Genomic DNA, 25,184 nt, shown 5'->3' on the forward strand with positions numbered 1-25,184 from the left:
AGGGAGGAGGAAAGGGAGAGGCTGTTACATGTAGAAGGGCTCCACGCTTGCTCCCAGTATTACCACAGGAACAGTGCCCCTCTGGAGAGGTGACTTCGAGGATTCCTAGAGCAGGGGGCCACGTGAAATCACCTTCTCCCCTCTCACGACCTTTCTTGGTCATGCCCTCCGCCCCCTCCTCTTCCAGACGTGAAACTCGCAGAAGGAGAGCCTAGGAACTCGTCCTGGATACAAGTGGGAGGCGCTGCAGTTGGTGAGGAGGGGCCTAAGGGAAGGAAGGGGCCAGCCTTTTAGCCCCGGTAGAACTCCCATCTCCGGGAGCGCTGGGCACCTCGCAAAGGGTACCGCCCCCGCCAGGCCTAGCTGGGGCGGCCCCGCGGCGGGGACGCGCCTCCGCCTCCCAGCCCTGCGGCGGGGACGCGCGCCGGACAGCTCGGGGAGGGGCCGGCGGAGGCGCGCGGCCTCCGGAAGCGCCTTTCCCGGAAGGTAGGGAGGCGGCGCCGGCCTCGGCGATGGCGGTTGGGCGGCCGCACCGCTCTCTCTAGCCTGCGGAGCCGCGCCGCTGGAGGATGGCCTCGCTCGGACCAGCAGTTACGGGCGAGCAGGTCCCGGGGGCTGAAGCGGAGCCGGGCGCCGCGGGGCCGCCGCCGCCGTCGACTTCCTCTCTGGGGCCCCTGCTCCCCCTGAAGCGGGAGCCGCTGTACAACTGGCAGGCGACCAAGGCGTCGCTGAAGGAGCGTTTCGCCTTCCTCTTCAACTCGGAGCTCCTGAGCGATGTGCGCTTCGTGCTGGGCAAGGGCCGCGGCGGCGGCGGCGCTGCCGGGGGCCCGCAGCGCATCCCGGCCCACCGCTTCGTGCTGGCGGCCGGCAGCGCCGTCTTCGACGCCATGTTCAACGGCGGTATGGCCACGACGTCGGCCGAGATCGAGCTGCCCGACGTGGAGCCCGCCGCCTTTCTGGCGCTGCTGAGGTGAGGACGGCCGCCGAGCCGTGACTTTGGGCGAGGCTCTGCTTACCCCCCGGCCTCAGTTTCCTCCCGCGTCGGTGATGCTCGGGGAGGTCGAAACACATTCGTTAGCCGGGACGGCTGCCCGCCTTGTCGTTAGGGTAAATACTAGTGTCTGGGGCCCAGGAGCGTGCGTTTTCCCGTTTCCAGTAGCGGGGTTTTTAGGGAATTAGAGACGTGATGAGAACAGAGTTTGGGTCAAGTCGCCCTGATGGCCTATTTGCGATGTTTTAGGTTTTGGGGGGAGACGGGTAGTTGCGGAGTCTTGGAAGACCGATGACGTTTTAATTTTATTTTTTTGTAATTCTTACTCCTTTTTCATTAATATTAGTTGTCATGATCCAGGAAAGTGAACACCTAAACAAGTAAGTTTGGTTCTAGCTAGCTTGCATTCCTGCAGACAAGATTATGTTTGCTAAAAAAACACAATCTTCCTATCAGTGTTAGAATTGGCTTTTTGATTATGTGAGGATAGAAGATTGACTTCTGATTAATATTATTTAATGGAGGGAGCTAATAGTCTGGCATTATTAGCTGTTATTCACAAAAGTCCATTTAGGAAGGTGTAAGTATTGTAAAGAAAGCTGAGCGCCGAAGAATTGATGCTTTTGAACTGTGGTGTTGGAGGAGACTCTTGAGAGTCCCTTGAACTGCAAGGAGATCCAACCAGTCCATTCTAAAGATCAGTCCTGGGTGTTCCTTGGAAGGAATGATGCTAAAGCTGAAACTCCAATACTTTGGCCACCTTATGCGAAGAGTTGACTCATTGGAAAAGACCCTAATGCTGGGAGGGATTGGGGGCAGGAAGAAAAGGGGACGACAGAGGATGAGATGGCTGGATGGCATCACCGACTCGATGGACGTGAGTTTGGGTGAACTCCGGGAGTTGGTGATGGACAGGGAGGCCTGGCGTGCTGTGATTCATGGGGTCGCAAAAAGCGACTGAACTGAACGACTGAGCGACTGAACTGAACTGAACTGAAGTATTGTTTTATACAGTTTTATTAATGAGACTGAGCCCCAAAGAAGTCAAGTAACTTGACGGAGGTAACAGAGCCAGCCCATACCAGAGACCATTGGGTTTCATTATGAGATGGTTTTAGCTGCCTGAATAGAATGTATTGTTAAAACAACAGGCTTGGACGGTACTGAGGCATAACAGGTAGGTCAGGGAACAGATAAGTTCTCCACAAAGGCTCACAGCTCACTGAGGAAGATAGTAGGAAATGGAATACAAAGTTAACACAGGTAGAAAGTAATACCAAAATCCCATTAAAAAATGAATAAAGGACAGGATAGATCATTTAGGGAAAAAAATATAATTAGCAGCCAGTGTTTAACCTCATTAACAATTAAAGAAGTGCAAATTAAAAGTACAGTACTTTTCCTCTTCTTACAAACCCTCCAGTTTTTTTGTGTTATTTTGTGTGTGTGTGTGTGTGAAGATAACATCTGGCAAGACCTTTCCGACAAAGGTGGTAGGAAAACAGTTTGGCATTGTAGATTATTTTCCCCACAGGTAGGAAGTAGTCAAGTACTGAAAATGTTCCACACAAAAATATTTAAGCAGGACTATTTATAGTAGTGAGGAAGTAGTGTAGCAGAGGGAATGGTTTTAACAGTGGTAGGTCCATCTGATGGCATGTGGTGCAGCTGCTAAGCAGAGCACCGAAACCCACACCAGTATTCTTGCCTGGAGAATCCCATGGACAGAGGAGTTTGGCGGGCTGTGGTCCATAGGGTTGCAGAGAGTTGACTGAAGTGACTTAGAAGGAATGCATCTACCAAGTAGGATAGTCATGAAGACTAGATAATAAGAAGACTAGATTATTGTAGGGACAAAAATGTGTATAATTAGCATTTGAAACAGTGCTCACAGTAATTAAAAACTGAGAAAAGAAACAGCAAAGATATACTTAGAGAAAGGGAGAGAGGAACTATACTGAAATGCTAACCAAAGTTGTGTTGGAGTGGCAAGATGGTGTTGACTTGTTTTTCATTTGTTTCTCATATGTTTTGTAATTTAGTTCAGTTACATTTATAAAAGGAAAAACAACAACAGCTCAAAAGCTAATATCTAGATCATTTTGGGATTTGGTTTGAAGTTGACTGGGAGCATTGGTTCTGCTTCTTTAGATTTTCTAAATTGGAAGTACTTTTTAATGAATTGTTGGTTCACCTTCATTGTAATCACCTGTTAAATTCTTAATTCGCTTCCTCCCTCCTTACAATATTGTAATGTTTGCCAGTGGGACCTTGAGAGCATATTTAATACTCTCCCTGAATCTGATATTGGCTGTGTTTGAGAGCCACTGATCTAAATATCGTTGGGTAGGTTTTTCTTTTAAAAAATACAGAGATTGCTACTATAAGAATGTAGAGAGAAAATACTGGTTTCGTATTTTCACTGAAACTGTTAATCAGTCCGTTGTTTCCCACGAATAGAAAATAAGTGAATTCATCTGAGTCCTTGAAATTTTTCTAGTTTCAGTGTGGTCATGGGTGCTTATACTTCTTCAGGCTCTAGTCATTGTTTTATTCTGAAAGTGATCTCTGGACTGATTTTTAAACTTAGGTTATTGGCTGGTTGTGAAGCAGAGATGCTGTACTTAACGTATTATTGTGTGACAAAAAAATGTCTCATGGTACTTACTGAGGTTGAAAAGCAGGTTAGCTTGGGCATACTTTTATGTTTACAACTTGAATTAAACATTACTTAAAGGCTTTTGAACTTGAGTGTGAAGCACTTTAAGTAACTGCTCATTTTGATCTGCCAGACCTTTAAGTGATGTTCTTAGTTGCTCATTTGAAAAACACTGCCTTCCTTGTACTATTTTAGATATTGGATACAGCAGTGAACAATAGGAAGTCCCTGCCCTCTCAGAGTTAATCATCTAGTAGGGAGAAACAAAGACAAAATGTCAAGTACAAAAAAGTGTTTTAAGGAAAGATGATCAACCTGTGGGAGAAGGACCATTCATCGCAAGGAAAAACATGTTTAAGCCCCAAAATTTCTCCTGTTAGACAAACTGCAAGAGTAAACCAGTGTGATCTGAACAGATAGAATAAGGGGGAAAGTGGTAGAAGATGAGGTCAACAAGATAGGCTGGCCAGGATTGTGCACAGCTGTAGAGCCCATGGAAGGACTTGGATTCCCCGTCTATGGTGGGAATCCTTTGAAAGGTTTTGAGCAGGGAGTTGATAGGAAACGTGAAAGTGTTAGTCACCCAGTAGTGTCCCATTCTTTGTGGCCCCACCAGGACTGCATAGCCCGCCAGGCTTGTCTGTCCATGGAGTCAGGGGTTGCTATGATCTGGTTTAAAAACTCCTAGCAGTTGTTTGGAGATTAGACTGTGGAAGGAGTAAAAGGAGCAGGTGACAGCTGTTCCACAGGTTCTGTCTTTAGCTGTTGTCTTCCTTTCTCCCATTAACCTATGGCGCTACATACTACCCCAGCGGTACTGTGAAACGTCTACTCAACCCAAACCGAGTTTCCAACTGGACAGTCACAAATGAGTGTCTATTTAGTACACATGCAGATGGACTGTCAACAATAAACATATCTTAACACTTAATGAGTGCTTGCCATGTTCTGCTTACTGTTGTTCCTGAGCACCTTGTGTGAACCCAAATTTCAGAACAGTCTTTGAGGCAGGCATACTTCATATGTCCTGTCTCAGGCAGCTTTTGTCATAATAATGCTATAAAGCACCCCAGAAATTGAGGGCTTAGAAAAACAATCGTGTATTCTTCCTCTGAATATTCTTGTTATGTGGGTCAGTTGGGGATGTCTCAGGTGGGCTTGGCTCCAGGTTGTAGTTTGGTTCCATTATGTTCCATTTGTTTCTCATCCTGTTTGGACCAGTCTTGAAGGTTCTACTCAATTCTCTTGATTTTTTTTTTGGCATTGCTTCAAACAGATCACGGAGAAGGCAGTGGCACCCTGCTCCAGTACTTTTACCTGGAAAAATCCCATGGATGGAGGAGCCTGGTAGGCTGCAGTCCATGGGGTCGCACAGAGTCGGACACGACTGAGCAACTTCACTTTCACTTTTCACTTTCATGCATTGGAGAAGGAAATGGCAACCCACTCCAGTGTTCTTGCCTGGAGAATCCCAGGGACAGGGGAGCCTGGTAGGCTGCCGTCTGTGGAGTCACACAGAGTCGGACACGACTGAAGTGACTTAGCATAGTATAGCATAGCATGCAAACAGATCACACTGCCTTTAGACTCAGCTCACTTCATTCTTCACGCTGTTAACAAAGTTATCTCTCTGATATCTAGACATTATCACAGTACTCCCCTGAATCTCTTAATGACTTCTATTTGCGTATGGGATGCATTTAAACATTTTAGCCGATATGCAAGACCTTTATGATTTGATATCTCTTCCTCTCCGTCTACTGAGTACCCCAGTCCTACTGATGGTCTTTTTCTTATTTTAATACTTGCCTTCTAATGCCTCCTTGCCTTTGTACTTCTTTGTCTGCCTAGAAGGTTTACACACTTAATTATTACCCTTCAGATATACTTGAGGCTTTATCTCTTTATGAAACGTCGCTGCTGGCAGATTTGCGCTCTGCCTCATGTAATGTCTTGTATTGAGTTTTTTATCTGTTGCTGTAGAACAAGCCACTCCAACACTTAGTGGCTTAAACATAGTCTTATTATCTTTCACAGCTGTGTGAGAGGTTCTTCTAGCATATTCTTCAGGTCTCCCATGCAGTCAGAGTCTGATAGCTGTTGAGGCAAGGGTCATCTGGAGGTTTGATTCACATTATGGTTTGGCTGAGCCTTGCTCTCTCTCCATGGCTCCTGCAGCTGATCTTTGCAAGGTTAGCCTGACTTCCTGGCGAGCAGCAGGCCATGGCTCCTGAAAGCACAAAAGTAGGAGCTTCTGCATCCTCAGAGTTTAGGCCCCAGGCTGGCAGAGTGTTACTTGTGCCACGTTCTGTTGATTAAAGGGAATCAATCAGGACGAGCCCAGAATCATTATGGGACAGCTCTGTGTAAAGGTCTGGATCATAGAAAGCATGATTAATTGGGGCCATCTTTAGAGATTATTTATCAAATCATGCCTAATGTATAATGCTGTTATAATTATGACATTACTTTTTAATCGTTTTATTACCAAACCATGAGCTTTTTGTGCACAGTGTTGTCTGTGTTTGTATTTCTGGGACCTGTCTATTATTATATAGTCCTCAGTAAATGCTTTTGAGGAAAATGAATGAATCAGTAGTGACACAGTTTCTTGTACATAATCTTACGATTTTTCTATTTTACAATGAAGTTTGTACCTTAGTCGTTTAATTTTTAAATTGGATTAAATGTAACCTAAGTTTTAAATTTTGGAAAGGCATTCATCTTCAGGAAAAAACCAGAAATAGTTTGATGACCTGTAATTATTTCTCTGTGCTCTTGTTCTTAGAGGTAGTGTATTAGGAATGTTAATTTTAAAATGCAATGTACTGTGGTAATATTATGTTTAATTTTAAGTTATAATTTGTAAATATTGGCTTACAGAGTTTTTTTTAATTGCAGCACTGTTAGTAATTAAATAAGATGTGAGAAAAACATGTATGTAAAGTATGAATTGGGGTGATTCTTGGATTTTTAAGTAGCCTTTTTTCTTACTAGAAATGAAAATGATTTCCCTATCAATAGCTAGAAACTTGTACTGAGCTGTGTAGTTGACTAACGTGTATTTATTAAATCTTTGCGAGGTGCCAAAACTGAGCCTGGTGCTGTAGGAAAGATATGGGAAAAAATATAGAAACACAGAGTTCCCTTTCTTACAGTTTATAGTCTTGTATTTATTTATAACTTGCATTGCTCCAAAAACAATTTAAAATGTCTACCAAGAAACACAGAGGTAAGAAATAAATTGTCAAGATGCTGCTAATATAAAAATACATGCTATACACACTCTACAGACTTAATTTTGATCATTTTAGCAACTATTACAAAAAGGGAAAGCTGGCCAGTCAGTTACAGTTCACAGTGTTTGTCAGATTAAAAACAGGCCAACTGCTTAAGGGATGCACAACTTTTATCTGATAATAGATCAGATCAGATCAGATCAGTCACTCAGTCATGTCCGACTCTTTGCGTCCCCATGAATCGAAGCACGCCAGGCCTCCCTGTCCATCACCAACTCCGGAGTTCACTCAGACTCAAGTCCATCGAGTCAGTGATGCCATCCAGCCATCTCATCCTCTGTCGTCCCCTCTCCTGCCCCCAGTCCCTCCCAGCATCAGAGTCTTTTCCAATGAGTCAACTCTTTGCATGAGATGGCCAAAGTACTGGAGTTTCAGCTTTAGCATCATTCCTTCCAAAGAAATCCCAGGGCTGATCTCCTTCAGAATGGACTGGTTGGATCTCCTTGCAGTCCAAGGGACTCTCAAGAGTCTCCTCCAACACCACAGTTCAAAAGCATCAATTCTTCAGCGCTCAGCCTTCTTCACAGTCCAACTCTCACATCCATACATGACCACTGGAAAAACCATAGCCTTGACTAGACGAACCTTTGTTGGCAAAGTAATGTCTCTGCTTTTGAATGTGCTATCTAGGTTGGTCATAACTTTCCTTCCAAGGAGTAAGCGTCTTTTAATTTCATGGCTGCAGTCACCATCTGCAGTGATTTTGAAGCCCAGAAAAATAAAGTCTACACTGTTTCCACTGTTTCCCCATCTATTTCCCATGAAGTGGTGGGACCGGATGCCATGATCTTCATTTTCTGAATGTTGAGCTTTAAGCCAACTTTTTCACTCTCCACTTTCACTTTCATCAAGAGGCTTTTGAGTTCCTCTTCACTTTCTGCCATAAGGGTAGTGTCATCTGCATATCTGAGGTTATTGATATTTCTCCCGGCAATCTTGATTCCAGCTTGTGTTTCTTCCAGTCCAGCGTTTCTCATGATGTACTCTGCATATAAGTTAAATAAACAGGGTGACAATATACAGCCTTGACGTACTCCTTTTCCTATTTGGAACCAGTCTGTTCTTCCATGTCCAGTTCTAACTGTTGCTTCCTGACCTATATACAGGTTTCTCAAGAGGCAGGTCAGGTGGTCTGGTATGCCCATCTCTTTCAGAATTTTTCACAGTTTCTTGTGATCCACACAGTGAAAGGCTTTGGCATAGTCAATAAAGCAGAAATAGATGTTTTTCTGGAACTCTCTTGCTTTTTCGATGATCCAGTGGATGTTGGCAATTTGATCTCTGGTTCCTCTGCCTTTTCTAAAACCAGCTTGAACATCAGGAAGTTCACGGTTCACGTGTTGCTGAAGCCTGACTTAGAGAACTTTGAGCATTACTTTACTAGCATGTGAGATGAGTGCATTTGTGTGGTAGTTTGAGCCTTCTTTGGCATTGCCTTTCTTTGGAATTGGAATGAAAACTGACCTTTTTCAGTCCTGTGGCCACTGCTGAGTTTTCCAAATTTGCTGGCATATTGAGTGCAGCACTTTCACAGCATCATCTTTCAGGATTTGAAATAGCCCAACTGGAGTTCCATCACCTCCACTAGCTTTGTTCGTAGTGATGCTTTCTAAGGCCCACTTGACTTCACATTCCAGGATGTCTGGCTCTAGGTCAGTGATCACACCATCGTGATTATCTGGGTCGTGAAGACCTTTTTTGTACAGTTCTTCTGTGTATTCTTGCCATCTCTTCTTAATATCTTCTGCTTCTGTTAGGTCCATACCATTTCTGTCCTTTTTCGAGCCCATCTTTGCATGATATGTTTCTTTGGTATCTCTGATTTTCTTGAAGAGATCTCTAGTCTTTCCCATTCTGTTGTTTTCCTCTTTTTCTTTGCATTGATCACTGAAGAAGGCTTTCATATCTCTTCTTGCCATTCTTTGGAACTCTGCATTCAGATGTTTATATCTTTCCTTTTCTCCTTTGCTTTTTGCTTCTCTTCTTTTCACAGCTATTTGTAAGGCCTCCCCAGACAGCCATTTTGCTTTTTTGCATTTCTTTTCCATGGGGATGGTCTTGATCCCTGTCTCCTGTACAGTGTCACAAACCTCATTCCATAGCTCATCAGGCACTCTATCTATCAGATCTAGGCCCTTAAATCTATTTCTCACTTCCACTGTATAATCATAAGGGATTTGATTTAGGTCATACCTGAATGGTCTAGTGGTTTTCCCTACTTTGTTCAATTTAAGTCTGAATTTGGCAATAAGGAGTTCATGATCTGAGCCACAGTCAGCTCCCAGTCTTGTTTTTGCTGACTGTATAGAGCTTCTCCATCTTTGGCTGCAAAGAATATAATCAATCTGATTTTGGTGTTGACCATCTGGTGATGTCCATATGTAGAGTCTTTTCTTGTGTTGTTGGAAGAGGGTGTTTGTTATGACCAGTGCATTTTCTTGGCAAAACTCTATTAGTCTTTGCCCTGCTTCATTCCGTATTCCGAGGCCAAATTTGCCTGTTACTTCAGGTGTTTCTTGACTTCCTACTTTTGCATTCCAGTCCCCTATAATGAAAAGAACATTCATCTTTTTTGGGTGTTAGTTCTAAAAGGTCTTGGAGGTCTTCATAGAACCGTTCAACTTCAGGTTCTTCAGCGTTACTGGTTGGGGCATAAACTTGGATTACTGTGATATTGAATGGTTTGCCTTGGAAACGAACAGAGATCATTCTGTCGTTTTTGAGATTGCATCCAAGTACTGCATTTCGGAATCTTTTGCTGACCATGATGGCTACTCCTTTTCTTCTGAGGGATTCCTGCCTGCAGTAGTAGATATAATGGTCATCTGAGTTAAATTCATCCATTCCAGTCCATTTCAGTTTGCTGATTCCTAGAATGTCGACATTCACTCTTGCCATCTCTTGTTTGACCACTTCCAATTTGCCTTGATTCATGGACCTGACATTCCAGGTTCCTATGCAGTATTGCTCTTTACAGCATTGGACCTTGCTTCTATCACCAGTCACATCCACAGCTGGGTATTGTTTTTGCTTTGGCTCCATCCCTTCATTCTTTTTGGAGTTATTTCTCCACTGATCTCCCGTAGCATATCGGGCACCTACTGACCTGGGGAGTTTCTCTTTCAGTATCCTATCATTTTGCCTTTTCATACTGTTCATGGGGTTCTCAAGGCAAGAATACTGAAGTGGTTTGCCATTCCCTTCTCCAGTGGACCACATTCTGTCAGACCTCTCCACCATGACCCGCCCATCTTGGGTTGCCCCACGGGCATGGCTTAGTTTCATTGAGTTAGACAAGGCTGTGGTCCTAGTGTGATTAGATTGACTAGTTTTCTGTGAGTATGGTTTCAGTGTGTCTGCCCTCTGATGCCCTCTGCAACACCTTCCGTCTTACTTGGGTTTCTCTTACCTCAGGCGTGGGGTATCTCTTCACGGCTGCTCCAGCAAAGCGCAGCCAATGCTCCCTACCTTGGACAAGGGGTATCTCCTCACCACCACCCTTCCTGACCTTCAACGTGGGATAGCTCCTCTAGGCCCTCCTGTGCCCTTGCAGCCACAGCGTGGGGTTGGTCTTCCCGGCCACCGCAATTCCTGATGCTGTCCCATCATAAAGAAGGCATTACTGAGATGAATAGTGTCCTTAACCTACATCTTTAGATATAAATATAGATGTTTCTTAAATATATTCAAGCCAAAGATATATTACCAAGGTATAGTTTCAGTTCAATTCAGTCACTCAGTCACGTCTGACTCTTTGCGACCCCATGGACTGAAGCACACGAGGCTTCCCTGTCCATCACCAACTCCCGGAGTTTACCCAAATTCATGTCCATTGAGTCGGTGATGCCATCCAACCATCTCATCCTCTGTTGTCCCCTTCTCCTCTTGCCCTCAATCTTTCCCAGCATCAAGGTCTTTTCCAGTGAGTCAGTTCTTTGCATCAGGTGGCCAAAGTATTGGAGCTTCAGCTTCAGCATCAGTCCTTCCAATGAATATTCAGGACTGATTTCCTTTAGGATGGACTGGTTGGATCTCCTTGCAGTTCAAGGGACTCTCAAGAGTCTTCTCCGACACCCCAGTTCAAAAGCATCAATTCTTTGGCGCTCAGCTTTCTTTATAGTCCAACTCTCACATCCATACATGATTACTAGAAAAACCATGGCTTTGACTATACGGACCTTTGTTAGCAAAGTAATGTCTCTGCTTTTTAATATTCTCTCTAGGTTGGTCATAGCTTTTCTTCCAAGGAGCAAACATCTTTTAATTTCATGCCTGCAGTCACCATCTGCAGTGATTTTGAAGCCCCCCAAAATAAAAGTCTCTCACTATTTCCCTATTTCCCATGAAGTGATGGGACCAGATGCCATGATTTTAGTTTTCTGAATGTTGAATTTTAAGCCAACTTTTCCACTCTGCTCTTTCACTTTCATCAAGCTCTTTAGTTTTTTGCTTTCTTCCGTAAGGGTGGTGTCATCTGCTTATCTGAGGTTATTGATATTTCTCCCTGCAATCTTGATTCCAGCTTGTGCTTCATCCATCCTGGCATTTTGCATGATGTATTCTGCATGTAAGTGAAATAAACAGGGTGACAGTATACAGCCTTGACATACTCCTTTCCCGATTTGGAACCAGTCTGTTGTTCCATGTCCAGTTCTAACCGTTGCTTCTTGACCTACATAAAGATTTCTCAGGAGGCAAGTAAGGTGGTCTGGTATTCCCATCTCTTGAAGAATTTTCCACACTTCCTTGTGATCCACATAGTCAGAGGCTTTGGCAGAGTCAATAAAGCAAAAGTAGATGCTTTTCTGGAACTCTCTTGCTTTTTCGATATCCAGTGGATGTTGGCAATTTGATCTCTGGTTCCTCTGCCTTTTCTAAATCCAGCTTGAACATCTGGAAGTTCAATTCATGGTTCACGTACTGCTGAAGCCTGGCTTGGAGAATATTGAGCATTACTTTGCTAGCGTATGAGATGAGTGCAATTGTGCAGTATTGTGAGCATTCTTTGGCATTGCCTTTCTTTGGAATTGGAATGAAAACAGACCTTTTCTAGTCCTGTGGCCAGTGCTGAGTTTTCCAAATTTGGCATATTGAGTGCAGCACTTTCACAGCATCATCTTTTAGGATTTGAGGTAGCTCAACTGGAATTCCATCACCTTCTCTAGCTTTGTTCATAGTGATGGTTCCAAAGGCCCACTTGACTTTGCATTCCAGGATGTCTGCCTTTAGATGAGTGATCATACCATTGTGGTTATCTGGGTCATGAAAGGCAACTTGAATGGAGTTGTGGGCCATATGTTAGTGACTCAGTCGTGTCCGACTCTGTGCGACCCTGTGGACTGCAGCCCACCAGGCTCTTCTGTCTATTGGGTTTTCCAGGCAAGAATACTGAAGTGCCTTGCCATTCCCTTCTCCAGGAAATCTTCCCGACCTCCGGATCAAGCCCACATCTCCTGCATTGCAGGCAGGTTCTTTACCACTGAGCCACCAGGGAAGCCCTGTGGGCCATATAGTATAGTCTGAAAACACAATTCTTTGGTTCCTGGAATGTTCTTCCTACCCTCTTTTCATGTTTTGGATCTTAAGTAGAAGTTCTTGTGGGAACCTTTTCCAGCTCTTTTTGTCAGGGACCCCAATTATAGATTGTTACAGAACCATGTACTTCAATTTTGTGGAACTGGTTTCCTTAAGCTTGAATCTATTCAAACAATGGTAATAAAGGCCCTGCATCTCAGCTCTATAGTTTATAACTCTAGTAATTTTTGCCTGAAAACAAACTAAGACAAATATGAAGACTTCTTCCTATCTGTCCCTTAAAAACTTAATCGGTTTCTCGTTTAAGAAGGGAATTGAGCATGTTGTTAGCCTTCTGTCTGTTCCAGTTAAAATGACTATATAGAGAAATACAAAAGAAATAAACCCATTACAGTGAAGACAAAAAGGGAGAGAGGTTGGAAGGCAGTGTAGAAAAGGGACAAGGCAGTTGGAAGTGTGTTGATAATGAAGTGGAGTGGCTGGAGCCCAGAATCCAGAGAAGGAAGAGCTGTGGTGGAGGTGGGGGCTGTCTTTCCTGGCTGAGCCCCAGCATGGCTCTAGGTTGAGAGCTGGTGGTGAGCAAGGTGAAATGAGAAGGTCATCCCCTCAACCAGCTCTTGTATGCTAACCATTGCACGCCACCCCCACCCCTGCCCCTGCCCCCGCCCCCCTCCGCAATAGCTGACAGTCTCCTCTTGACAGAAACTAGACAAACCACCTGGGGAGAACGAGGATGCTGGCTTATCTTAGGGAATTCAGGGTGATGGCATTGAAAGGGGGTGGAGGAGGTGTGGTATCTGACCTAAAGGCTGCTTTCCCACTCTCAGGTAAGGTGTCAGACGAGCCTCCCACATACACAGCTCCCCACCCACCTCTCCATCTTGGAGAAGGTTTTAGCTGGAAAGCAGTCCTGCTTACACAACAGCAAAGAAAACACACCAGCTACTGGAATGGTCACTGGAGATAATCATTAAACTTTGACGTATAAGGACAATCAGAATATGAATGAATGATAAAGACCAAGAACAGCTGGTCCTCAAGGAAATAGGTAATTCAGGGAACAGAAAGGAACTTTTAAAACTTGGAGACTGAGAACATTTTTCACATCCATAAAAATGAGACATGGTACTGTGGAGTTAAAAAAAAGTACTCAAGAGGCAAGAATGCTTAGAAATTTAACTGTATGATTGCTAGGGGAAAAATAGAAGGGCTGGAACACTTGAAATCTTGTGAAATATAGAGGAAAATAGAGATAAAAAATGAAGCAGTATAAAAAATAAATAGCTAATGTTTACTAAGTATTTGTGTGTATTTTAACTGATACTAATCCTCACCAGAGCATTATGAAGAAGATACTGTTGTACAAATCTCTTTAACAGAGAGGAGCACAGTGATAACTTATTTAAAGTCATGTAGCTAGGAAGTGATAGATTCAAACTCAAGCAATCTCTTCTTGAGTCCAGGCAAATTAAGAGGGCTCCCACCTGACTGGCCTGAGAGTCTAACACTGAAAGCAGTCAGAGCCCAGAGATGGTGTGTTATGGTAGACAGCTCTTGTGTTTCCTCAGCCTGTTAACCCATCTTTAAAATGCAGGTAGCAGCACCTCCCTTCTTTGTGAGAGGATTAAATGAATTGGCATCTGTCACATGATAGAGACTCAACAAATGCTAATTTTCCCTCCTCTTTTTATTCATCCCCCTACCCCTAACTATAAGAGACTTAAGGTTTTTTTTAATTCTGTGCACTCATCACTAAATGACATGTGTCATTAAGTGAGTATTATGAGGGTGGTACAGATGGATGGCTTGAAGGGTTTTGGAAAAATGTTTGAAAACAATGTAATCTTGAAAAACAGCAACCTTTACTTTTGCACCTGAGTTGTAAGGGAGTCACTCAATTGTGTCCGACTCTTTGTGAACCAGGCTCCTCTGTTCATGGGATTCTCCAGGCAAGAATACTGGAGTGGGTAGCCATACCCTTCTCCAGGGGATCTTCCCTACCCAGGGATCAAACCCCGGGTCTCCTGCATTGCAGGGAGATTCTTTACCATCTGAACCACCAGGGAAGGATGGGAGTGAACAGCTTCCACTGGAAGTAGTTGTAAGGATAATGATCTTATTGGAGGGATGCCAGCATTTGGTTAAAGTGGGAAGTTGGGGGATGTAACCAGCTAGAATTTGATCTTGGGCAGTGATTCTGGCCACCAGAATAGAGAAATTGAAAAGCAAAGAAAAGGGACATGAACTAGAACCTCCTTTCCTCACTCACTCTACTGTATAGTGTTCTGAAAGATATTCATGGTTCTAAGTCTTAATACGTATTGCTAAAATAAAATACTTGTTCTCAGTGCCTTATTTCTCCAGCACCCTCAGCTGCTCTGAGTGTAACTGAGAATTGGGCAGTAAGCTCAAGGGTCTCTGAGGAACGGCAGAAGAACTAAAATGAATATGCAGTAGCTTCAGTATAATTCAGCAGGAACTGCCCAGGTCTTCTCTGAGATTCTTATCCTCTGTGTGTACTTCTAGGAATCTGATTTATCTAGTAACAGGTAGAATCAGCTCCTGAGGCGGTGGGTAAGGTGGTATTGGTTTGGTAGTATTTCAAGAGAAAATTGGACTTATATACCCAAAAGCACATAGCAGTATGGGGTTATTTAAGATATCATTAAACTGTTTTATTCTTCTGAACCCCTGTACTCTAGTCTTTGGTCATAATACTAATTCTGGGATAATAAGGAAAGGTTAAAAGATGCCCAGAATAAGAAGATACCATCATCAGGAAATAAATGGATGTTTTGACATTTAGAGATGTGAACTTAAGCTGTCTGTAAGTTTGTTTAAGTGAACATTTTTTGATGAAGAAGAGAGAAAGCTGCTCTGGAGTGCTAAAAGGCCTTTAAAAATTTGGCTTGAAGACTTAACTTTAGTCTCTATAAATGGAGACTGCCTACCTCTCAGGATTGAGTCAGAGTAAAATGAGGTGATGTATGTGCAAATAACCTGGGAAGTCTGATGTGCTTTTCAAGTTATTTTTCACTTTGCTCATTATCTTTTCAAATATTCCTCAGAGACTTAACTCCAATGGATTGCTTGTCTAAAACCCTCCTGACTGTCTCTGCAATTTCCACTTGCTTCCCAGATTTCTGTATTCAGATGAAGTTCAAATTGGCCCAGAAACAGTTATGACGACTCTTTATACGGCTAAGAAGTATGCAGTCCCAGCCTTGGAAGCTCATTGTGTGGAATTTCTCACCAAACATCTCAGGGCAGATAATGCCTTCATGTTACTTACGCAGGTAAGTTGATGTAGCTAAGGTATGTATCTTTTAACTTTAAAAATTGTGTTTAATTGTATATGAATGTTTAATATTTCCTGGAGAATTAGTCTGAGATCATCCTTTTTAAAGCATATGAAGTCTTCTGATTTCATTGAGGGAAATATATCAGGTTCATGTGATTTTAGAATAGAAAAACAAAGTAGAGTTAATATATCATATAGGTGAAGAAACTGAAGAAAGTGTTAGTCACTCAGTTGTGTCCAACTCTTTGAGACCCCACAGACTGTAGCCCATCAGGCTCATCTGTCCGTGGAATTCTCCAGGCAAGGATACTGGAGTGGGTTGCCATTCCCTTCTGCAAGGGATCTTCCTGACCCAAGGATCAAACCCAGGTTTCCTGCATTGCAGGCATCGCAAGCAGGTTCTTTACCGTCTGAGCCAAGCCTTAATGTAAATAGGGTGTTTCATCTCTGTAAAGTTACATAGCTGTTTAGGGTTGGAGTTGAGAGTAGTGTCCAGCGTTGTTTCTGCTGTGATTGAGAGTAGGAGAGTATGAAGCTTTCTGGACCTTAGTGCTCTATTTTTGTTGGGTCTGAAATTAACATTGAGTATTTCAAGTCCAGAGCACTTGTAAGATTTACTGTATTCTGTCAGCTTGGTGACCCACTTCTGGAGGGTTTAGAATTTATTTTTATTTTTGAACACCAAAAACATTTTGTATTGGGGTATAGCCAATTAACAATGTTGGGATACTTTCAGTTGAACAGCGAAGGGCTCAGCCGTAGATATACATGTATCCATCCTCCCTCAGACTCCCCTCCCATCCACACTGGGACAAAACATTGAGCAGAGTTCCATGTGCTATATAATAGGTTTTTGTTGGTTATCCATTTTTAATATAGCAATGTGTACATGACTTTTCCAGAGTCCTCAACTGTACCTTCCCCCTGGCAACCATGAGTTCATTTTCTAAATCTTTCTGTGAGTCTCTTTGTGTTTTGAAAGTAAGTTCATTTGTATCATTTCTTTTTTCATTCTACATGTAAGGGATGTCATATGATATTTTGGAGAAGTTAAAATTTAAGAATATTCTTTCTTTGACACTTATGAAAATTTTCAACGAGTATACTTTAAATACAGAAAAGTGCACACATCATGATACGTGTATAGTCTGAATATTTACATACTGAACACATTTATGGAACCATTAACCAATTCTCAACATACACTATCTAGCACTTGTTAAATGCCTATAATCTGAGCTTCATACTTGAGATATAAGTAAATCGATTTTTTTTTTCTTAGATAAGGTAATGATACCCTTTTACGAATTGTTTACAAAAATCCTAAGCTAGTCTGTAACTCAGTGCCAGGTGGTGAATTGTGTCCTCAGAATTCACATGTTGAAATTTTAATCCCCAGGACCCTCAGAATGTGACCTTACTTGGAGATAGGGTCTTTACAGAGGTGAGAGAGTTAAAATGAGGGGGGTGGGGGGGGTGTCTAAGTTGATAATATGTAATCCTGCTGAATATTAGTAGTGGAAATAATCACAGATATTCCTTAACTTAACCCTCTCATTTTCCACATGAAAAAACTAAAACCTGACTAGTTAACTACCTGCCCAGAGTCTCACAACAGGCTGGGTGGAGTCAGACTTGTTTCCCATTGTGCATGCATTCTGTCACATCACAAATGATGATACTTCTTTTTGTAAATCTTTGGTCATTGAGTATTTATAGTTACAGAAGAAAGAACATGCTGATGTCACCTCTTCTTGGACATAATCACAGAACTCCATGTCTGTGTGTATTGTACACCAGACACAGGTTATTCCATTTGTATATATTATCACATTTACTCCTTCTTTAAGCTGTGATGATATTTATTATTATTATTATCCCCCTTTCAAAGATGAAATAGAAGCTTAAAGAGGTAAATGTCTAACGTAAGGTAAGATAGCAAGTGGTAAAAGGTCTCAACCTTAAACCAGTAGAGTATGGTGATATTGATAATAACTGCAAGATGTATTGAGTGACTTAGTGTGTGCCAGGTCCCATTCTAAATACTTGGTATGCATTAATTCATTTAATCTTTACAATAACTTTAGGAGTTGTAGCTATCCTCGGTGAAGATTTTCTTATCATCCCCTTTTTATATAGAAGCACAGAGAGGTGAAATAACTCAATAAAGATTATATAACTAACAAGTGATATCTGTTGTTCAGTTGCTAAGTCTCATCCGACTCTTTTGCGACCGACCCCATGGAATGAAGCCCGCCAGGCTCCTCTGTCCGTGGGATTTCCCAGGCAAAAATACTGGAGTGGGTTGCCATTTCCTTCTCCAGGGCATCTTCCTGACCGGGGAATCACTTGCATCTCCTGCATTGGCAGGTGGATTCTTTACCACTTGCATTTTTTTTTTCCTTTTCTGAACTTGTGATGAAAATCTAATGAAGAAGTTGATCATCATGATTCTTTGTTGTCTGAAGAATTTTATTGTGTGTGAAGAGGGTCACTTAACTACTTTCATTTTTTTTAATTCAGTCATAAAATTTAGAAACCAGTAGGACTTTCCTAGCTGTCCAGTGGTTAAGGCTCCGAGCTTCTACTGCAGAGGGCTTGGGTCAGATGGATCCCTGGCTGGGAAACTAGGATCCCATGTGCTACACGATGTGACCATAAAAAGAAAAATTAGAAGCCAATAAATTAAACTTTGACAATGAAAATCCACTTTCTAGTTCAGTAAGCCAAAGTCAGCTGTATACTTTTGCTCAACATGTATCTTACTTTCTTTTGCTTACCATTAAGTTTCTGGGATTCATTCCTGTTGTTATAGATCTACACACAGCAATATGGGCCTGAAAGTCTGCATTTCTAACAGACTTTCAGATGATGCCGGTGCTTCTGAACCTCATTTTGAGTAGCAAGGCTTAACATATGTCACTGAGGAAGAAAGGAACTTTTCAGTGCTTTGTTGGTCTTAGAACTCAACATTACTCCAGATTTTTCTTTGGTGGGGTCATGTGAATTAGCCCATGAATTGTCATGTGAATGTCTTGTTCCTGCCAAGTGAATCATTTGAACTGAGCATGTTCATTTACTTGAGAGGACCTATGCCAGCATCCCTCTAAAACAAAGAACCAGTGTGCTGTCCCAGCGTGGATTACATAGGGAATACACTCTGGGGCAATATAGTCATTAAAAATAGTGCCACACTCAAATTTAGAGAAAACTAGTTTTACTCCAAAGTAGCAGCAGTAGATTCCCAGGCAAATATGACATCGTATTGAAAGACTGAAAATATTGCTACTCTGAATAAAATAACTTTTACCAAAAATTATTTTTCCTAAAAGTAAAATAATCCATTTTTCTGCATAAATACTAACTCAACTATAAACACTGAGTTGGCCAGCTAGAATATCTGCCAACATTAGAATTTTACTTACTTTTAAACTTGTTTTTTTGAATTATAATGTACATCCAGGTAAAGCACATATTATAAGTTTGACTTCTGACTTCTTAAAGCTCAGCTTTGCAGAAATCATATAGCAGTTGACTCTTGACCAACATGGCCTTGAACTTAGTGGTAAAAAATTACACATGTAAATTTTACCACTAAGTGGTAAAAACTAGTAAATAGTGCATGATTTGTGGTTGATTGAATTCACGGATATGGAAGAACCTCAGATGCAAAGGTCCAACTGTAAGTTCTGTGTGGATTTTCAACTACACAGAGATCAGTGCCCCCAACCTGCAAGTTGTTCAAGGGTCAGCTGTATACTCTTTTGCTCAACATATACATTACTTCGTTATGCTTACCATTAAGTTTGTGGGATTCATTCCTATTGCTGTGTGTAGTTGTAGATCGTTCATTCTCATTGTATAATATCCTATCATGTGAATTTACTTATTTGCTTTGCTGTTTGTTAGGCCTCGTTTTTGCTTAGGTTCCCAGAACCTTAATGCTCTAAAATTTTTGTACTTTATTCTCTTCCCCCCAATCAAACAGGAAATGGTGGAAAAAATCTGTTTGTACTGGTATGCTTGACAATTGATGTTATCATTTAGTGAAAAGATCCTAAGACTGGGCTTTAAGGGCTGGCTTCTCCTGTGGCTCAGCTGGTTAAGAATCCGCCTGCAATCCAGGCGACCTGGATTCAATCCCTAGGTTGGGAAGATACCCTGGAGAAGGGAAAGGCTACCCACTCCAGTATTCTGGCCTGGAGAATTCCCTGGACTGTATAGTCTATGGGTCGTAAAGAGTCAGGCACAACTGAGCGATTTTCACTTTCACTTTGCAACATAGCTGGCTAGAGTCAGTGCACCTCTCTGAGCCTCTCTTTTCTCATGTGTATAATGGGAAGATGTCTGCCTTATCTACCCTAGAGTGTTTCACTAAGGATCAAAATATGTAATATATAAGTGCATATATATACATATAAAAATAAAAATAACAGTTGTTAATGGTAATTGAATTGTTATCTTTTGGACATTTGTGCTTTTCGCTTTTATTTCGATTTTGAAATGAAAGTTTTAAGCATATTATAATTGTATTTTAAGTATGAGTTTTTATATAATTGGCAGTTATAACTGTTTACAGTATTACCGTTGAATATGGACAGTCTGAAGTTAGAATAACTGTGAAAATAACTATCTTTTTATATGTTTAGGCTCGTTTATTTGATGAACCTCAGCTTGCTAGTCTTTGTCTAGACACAATAGACAAAAACACAATGGATGCAATAAGTGCAGAAGGGTTTACTGATATTGACATAGGTAAGTTCACTGTGAATTAAAATGTTAACCTTTTAAGTACAGTAATGTGTTACTAGTGAGCCTTGTTGGCAGAGGAGCTGTTTTTAAATCAGTGGTTTTTCCAAGTGATTTTTAAGTTAGTCTCTTTAAGAGATTTGCTTTATTTTGCTGAAATAGTCCTAAAAGTCTTAACTACCTCATTGCCTTTTAAAAGATATCAGATCAAACAAATTTTCATGCTCACCATATGCATAGCATTGTATCAGGGCCCTATAAGAAATACAAAGATGGGTAAGATTTTTATTTTTTTTTCTTTAGGAAACTCATCTATTTGGAGAATCAGGGAAGAAATATGTGAAAATTAAGATTAAGACATTACATAGAAAAGATGACATATGGCAAAATGTCTTTTTTCCTTTTCGGAACTAGATACATAGAAAATAATTACTATGCAAATCCAAAATGTGAATAGAGCTCCTCATAATGGGATGTTAGGAGAATCTTGGCACAGGAAGTTCTGACATGGGCCTTAGGGAATGGATAGTATTTGGGTAATGAAGAGGGGAGGGCATTAGAGGCAGGTAGAACCACATGAAGAAAGCGTGTGTAGAAGATGGGCAGTGCAGGGCAAGTGAAATCCAGGGTGTGGGGGCCATGTAGTCACAGACCCAGGAGTTTGAATTTTGTCATGTAGGGTAGCAGAAAGAGCGGATCCAGCCTGTAACTCTAAATATCATCATCATCTAATGAGCTCAAAATATCTTTTATCTTATACTGGGCTCCAAATTTGTGTAGCCAACTATTTACTTTACATCTTCATTTGGAGCTTTTATAGGCATTTCCAATAGCACAGCTAAAAGAAAGCCATTGATTGTCCCATACTCCCTGTTGTCTTTTCTGTTCCTTTCCAGTGTTGTTGTTGTTGTTGTTGTTGTTGTTGTTGTTGTTGTTTTAACTCTTCCTTAATGGCACCACCATGCATAACTAAAAACCTAGAAGTTATTTTTAACTACTCTCTTTCATACCCCACATGCAGTTTATCAGCACATGTTCTCTGCTCTCCAGTCAAAATGTATGCTGAGGAAATTCCTGGTGATCCAGTGGCTAGGAGTTGGTGCTTTCATTGCTGGGCCCAGGTTCAGTCCCTGGTCGGAGAACTAAAATATGACAAGCTGTATGGTGCAGCCCACATCCCACCCCGCTAAAAAATAGTATCCTGAGTTCTGACTATGTCTTACTTTGTCTGTTGCTCCCACCTGGTCTAAGTCACTGTTCTCATTCACCTGGATAAGCTCTGTGCTCTCCTGTTGTCTCCATGCTGCCACTCACTCTTTTTTTTACTTTATTTTTATTTTTTATTGGAGTATAATTGCTTTACAATGCTGTATTGGTTTCTACCATATGACATTGTGAATTAGCTATCAGTGTGTGTGTGTACCCTCCCTCTTGTGCCTCCCTCCCACCCCTTTAGGTCATCACAGAGCACCTAGCTGTGCTCCCTGTGCGATACAGCATCTTCCCACTGGCTATCTGTTTGCATACGATGAGGTGTATGTTTCAGTGCTACTCTTTCAACCCGTCCCACCCTCTCCTTCCCCTATTGTGTCCACAATTCCCACAGACACATCTGTGTCTATTCCCGCCCTGCAGATAGGTTCATCAATACCATTTTTCTAGAGTCCATATATATGCATTAATGTATGAATATTTATTTTTCTCTTTCTTGCATTTCACTCTGTATAACAGTCTCTAGGTTCATCCACCTCAGATCAACTGACTCAAGTTTCTTCCTTTTTATGGCTGAGCAATATTCCATTGTATATGTGTACTGCAACTTCTTTATCCATTCATCTGTTGGTGGACATCTATGTTGCATCCGTGTCCTGGCTGTTATAAATAGTGCTGCAGTGAACATTGAGGTACAGGAGTATTTCTGAATTACGGTTTTCTTATGGTATATGCCCAGTAGTGGGATTGCTGGGTCAAGTTGTTTCGTCGCTCAGTTGTGTCCAACTGTGACCCCATGAACTGCAGCACACTAGGCTTCCTGTCCTTCTTTGTCTCTTGGAGTTTGCTCAGACTCATGTCCATTGAGTCAGTGATGCCATCCAACCATCTCGTCCTCTGTCACCCCCTTTTCCTCCTGCCCTCAGTCTCTCCCAGCATCAGGGTCTTTTCCAGTGAGTTGGCTCTTCACATCAAGTGGCCAAAGTATTGGAGCTTCAGCATCAGTTCTTCCAGGGTTGAATATGCAGGGTTGATTTTCTTTAGGATTGACTGGTTTGATCTCCTTGCTATTCAAGGGACTACAGAGTCTTCTCCAGCTGGGTCATATGGTAGTTTTATTCCTAGTTTTTAAAGGAATCTCCATACTGTTCTCCATAGTGGCTGTATCAATTTACATTCCCACCAACAATGCAAGAGTGTTCCCTTTTCTCCACACCCTCTCCAGCATTTATTGTTTGTAGATTTTTTGATGATGGTCATTCTGACTGGTATGAGATGATACCTTTTTGTGGTTTTGATTTGCATTTGTCTAATGGCAAGCAATGTTGAGCATCTTTTTGTGTGTGTGTTGGCCATCTGTATGTCTTCTTTGGAGAAATGTCTGTTGAGGTCTTCTGCCCATTTTTTGATTGGGTTGTTTGTGTTTCTGATATTGAGCTGCAAGAGCTGCTTAAATTTTGGGGACTAATCCTCTGTCTGTTGCTTCATTTGCAGTTATTTTCTCCCAACCTGAGGGTTGTCTTCTCATCTTGTCCACTCACTCCTGCTTTCATCCTGTCCATTCTCTACACAGCAGCAAATTATATCACCTCGGCTTCCAGTGTCTTCCCACTGCAATTAGAGTAAGATTCAAATCGCTTACAAAACTTAGAAGATCCTGCATGATTAGGCCTTTTATTAGGGTAGGCCACGCTTGGGCATGGTGTTCATAACAGATATACCGCAAAATGCAAGCTCAACACATTTGCACAGATAAACCCCCCAAATGCGTACTGTTTCCAACACAAAGAAATTTATTTCACACTCACACAGCAGTCCGAGGCAGTATCCCTGGCCGGTGATTAGCTTTCTGCTACTTCCTGTGGCTGAGTTATTATCTGTACCTTGCTGACAGATGGGAAAACACCCACGTTTTATGAGCTTTGGCCTTGAAATGGCACCCTCGTTTTGGCTCTTACTTCACTGGACAGAATTCAGTCACCAGACCTCTCCTCACTTCAGGGGAGGTGAGGAGATGCACATGATTCACATCCCAGGAAGAAGAGAAAACAGAAGTTTTGTAAAGAGCTGGCAGTCATTACTTACCCTCTCTCTCTCTCACCTGTCCCCTGCCATTCTTTTCCTCATTCGCTGTGTTCCATATACACTGGCCACAGTTATTTTGATTTTTTGAGCCTTTGTATTTGCTGTTCCTTTTGATTGGAATCCTTTTCCCCACTCTAAATCTTTGTATTATTGTTGTTCAGTCACTCAGTCGTGTCTTACTCTGCAACCCCATGGACTGCAGCATGCTGGGCCTCCCTGTCCTTCACTATTTCCCAAAGTTTGCTCAGACTCATGTCCACTGAGTAAGTGATGCCATCCAACCATCTCATCCTCTGTTGCCCCCTTCTCCTCATGCCCACAATTTTTCCCAGCTTTAGGGTCTTTTCCAATGAGTTGGCTCTTTGTATCAGATGACCAAAGTATTGGAGCTTCTTTGTATGGCTACCTCTTTCTGATCATTCAGATCTTAGGTTAAAGGAGACCTGAGATGCGCCATCTCACACCTACTTAAAGTAGATACCACATTCCCCTAAACAATCCCTGTTCCATTATTCAGATTTATTTTTCTCTTAATATGTATCACTCTCTGAATATCTTGTCTGGGTCTTTGTTTATGTATATGTTGATTGTCGACCTTCCCCTTCTAGATTGTAAACTTCTTAAACTCTAAACTCCTTTGTCTTGTTTACCACTATACCTTCAACACTGAAAGCAGTAGAACACAATACGTGTTCAGTTAATATTTGTTAGACTGATTGGCTGTGTCTAGAATGTTGCCTTTCCTTCCCATCTTGGCTGGTTCTTACTCAGTCTTCATGTCTTGGCTCAGATTATAACTCTGCAGAGACTCCTTTCTTAAAAGCTGCAACCCTCCCCCTTCCATGAAATTTAATATATTCCTGTTTACAGTAACATCTCTGTCTTGGTTTGCCTGTCTATTGCGTATTATCGTGGGAAGGATTTATACTCTTCCTGCATTATCCTGAAGGGCAGGCACTACATTAGGTTCCTCCCCAGCACCTGCACATTGTGTGCTCTTGAGTTTTTGTTGAGTTACTGGATGTTTGAGAGCCCTGAACACTCCACCTGTTGGCAAGGAAGCATGACTCAGTCCCTGTTTCTTTCCTTTGAAGGGGCATCAGGTGCTCCACGTCAGTCCACTCACGTGAAATAATGCTGCTGGCATCAGGGTGACTCACTCCCAGAAGCTGTTTTGTAAATAGCTTCTACATTAGTCATGCCATTGGGTCCTGGAAGTCTTGAAGTAGCTCCTTGCACAGGATGAAAACCCCATAAATATTTGTTGATTGAATTTGACTCGGCAGTGGTTTATATTAAACCCAGTATTGTATTATGTATATAAATATAATCTTATGTGCTTTCATGATCTTT

At 42.0% G+C, this 25,184-nt stretch overlaps 1 protein-coding gene across 3 annotated transcripts in view; it reads left to right on the forward strand.

The window, feature by feature from the left end:
* The first annotated feature begins 337 nt into the window (after positions 1-337).
* BTBD1 (BTB domain containing 1) overlaps positions 338-25,184 on the forward strand; it is a 51,963-nt gene continuing 27,116 nt past the window's right edge. The window contains exons 1-4 of one of the 3 annotated variants that reach the window (XM_027521995.1): positions 338-970; positions 15,624-15,780; positions 17,185-17,229; positions 20,435-20,540. In XM_027521995.1, coding sequence (XP_027377796.1) covers positions 570-970; positions 15,624-15,780; positions 17,185-17,229; positions 20,435-20,540 — 709 coding nt within the window. In that variant the 5' untranslated portion in view covers positions 338-569. The remainder of the gene's footprint in view (positions 971-15,623; positions 15,781-17,184; positions 17,230-20,434; positions 20,541-25,184) is intronic. The other 2 variants (XM_027521993.1, XM_027521994.1) reach the window with 2 other exon arrangements.

The sequence above is a fragment of the Bos indicus x Bos taurus genome, chromosome 21, assembly GCF_003369695.1.
Source record: "Bos indicus x Bos taurus breed Angus x Brahman F1 hybrid chromosome 21, Bos_hybrid_MaternalHap_v2.0, whole genome shotgun sequence".
Lineage (NCBI taxonomy): Eukaryota > Metazoa > Chordata > Mammalia > Artiodactyla > Bovidae > Bos > Bos indicus x Bos taurus.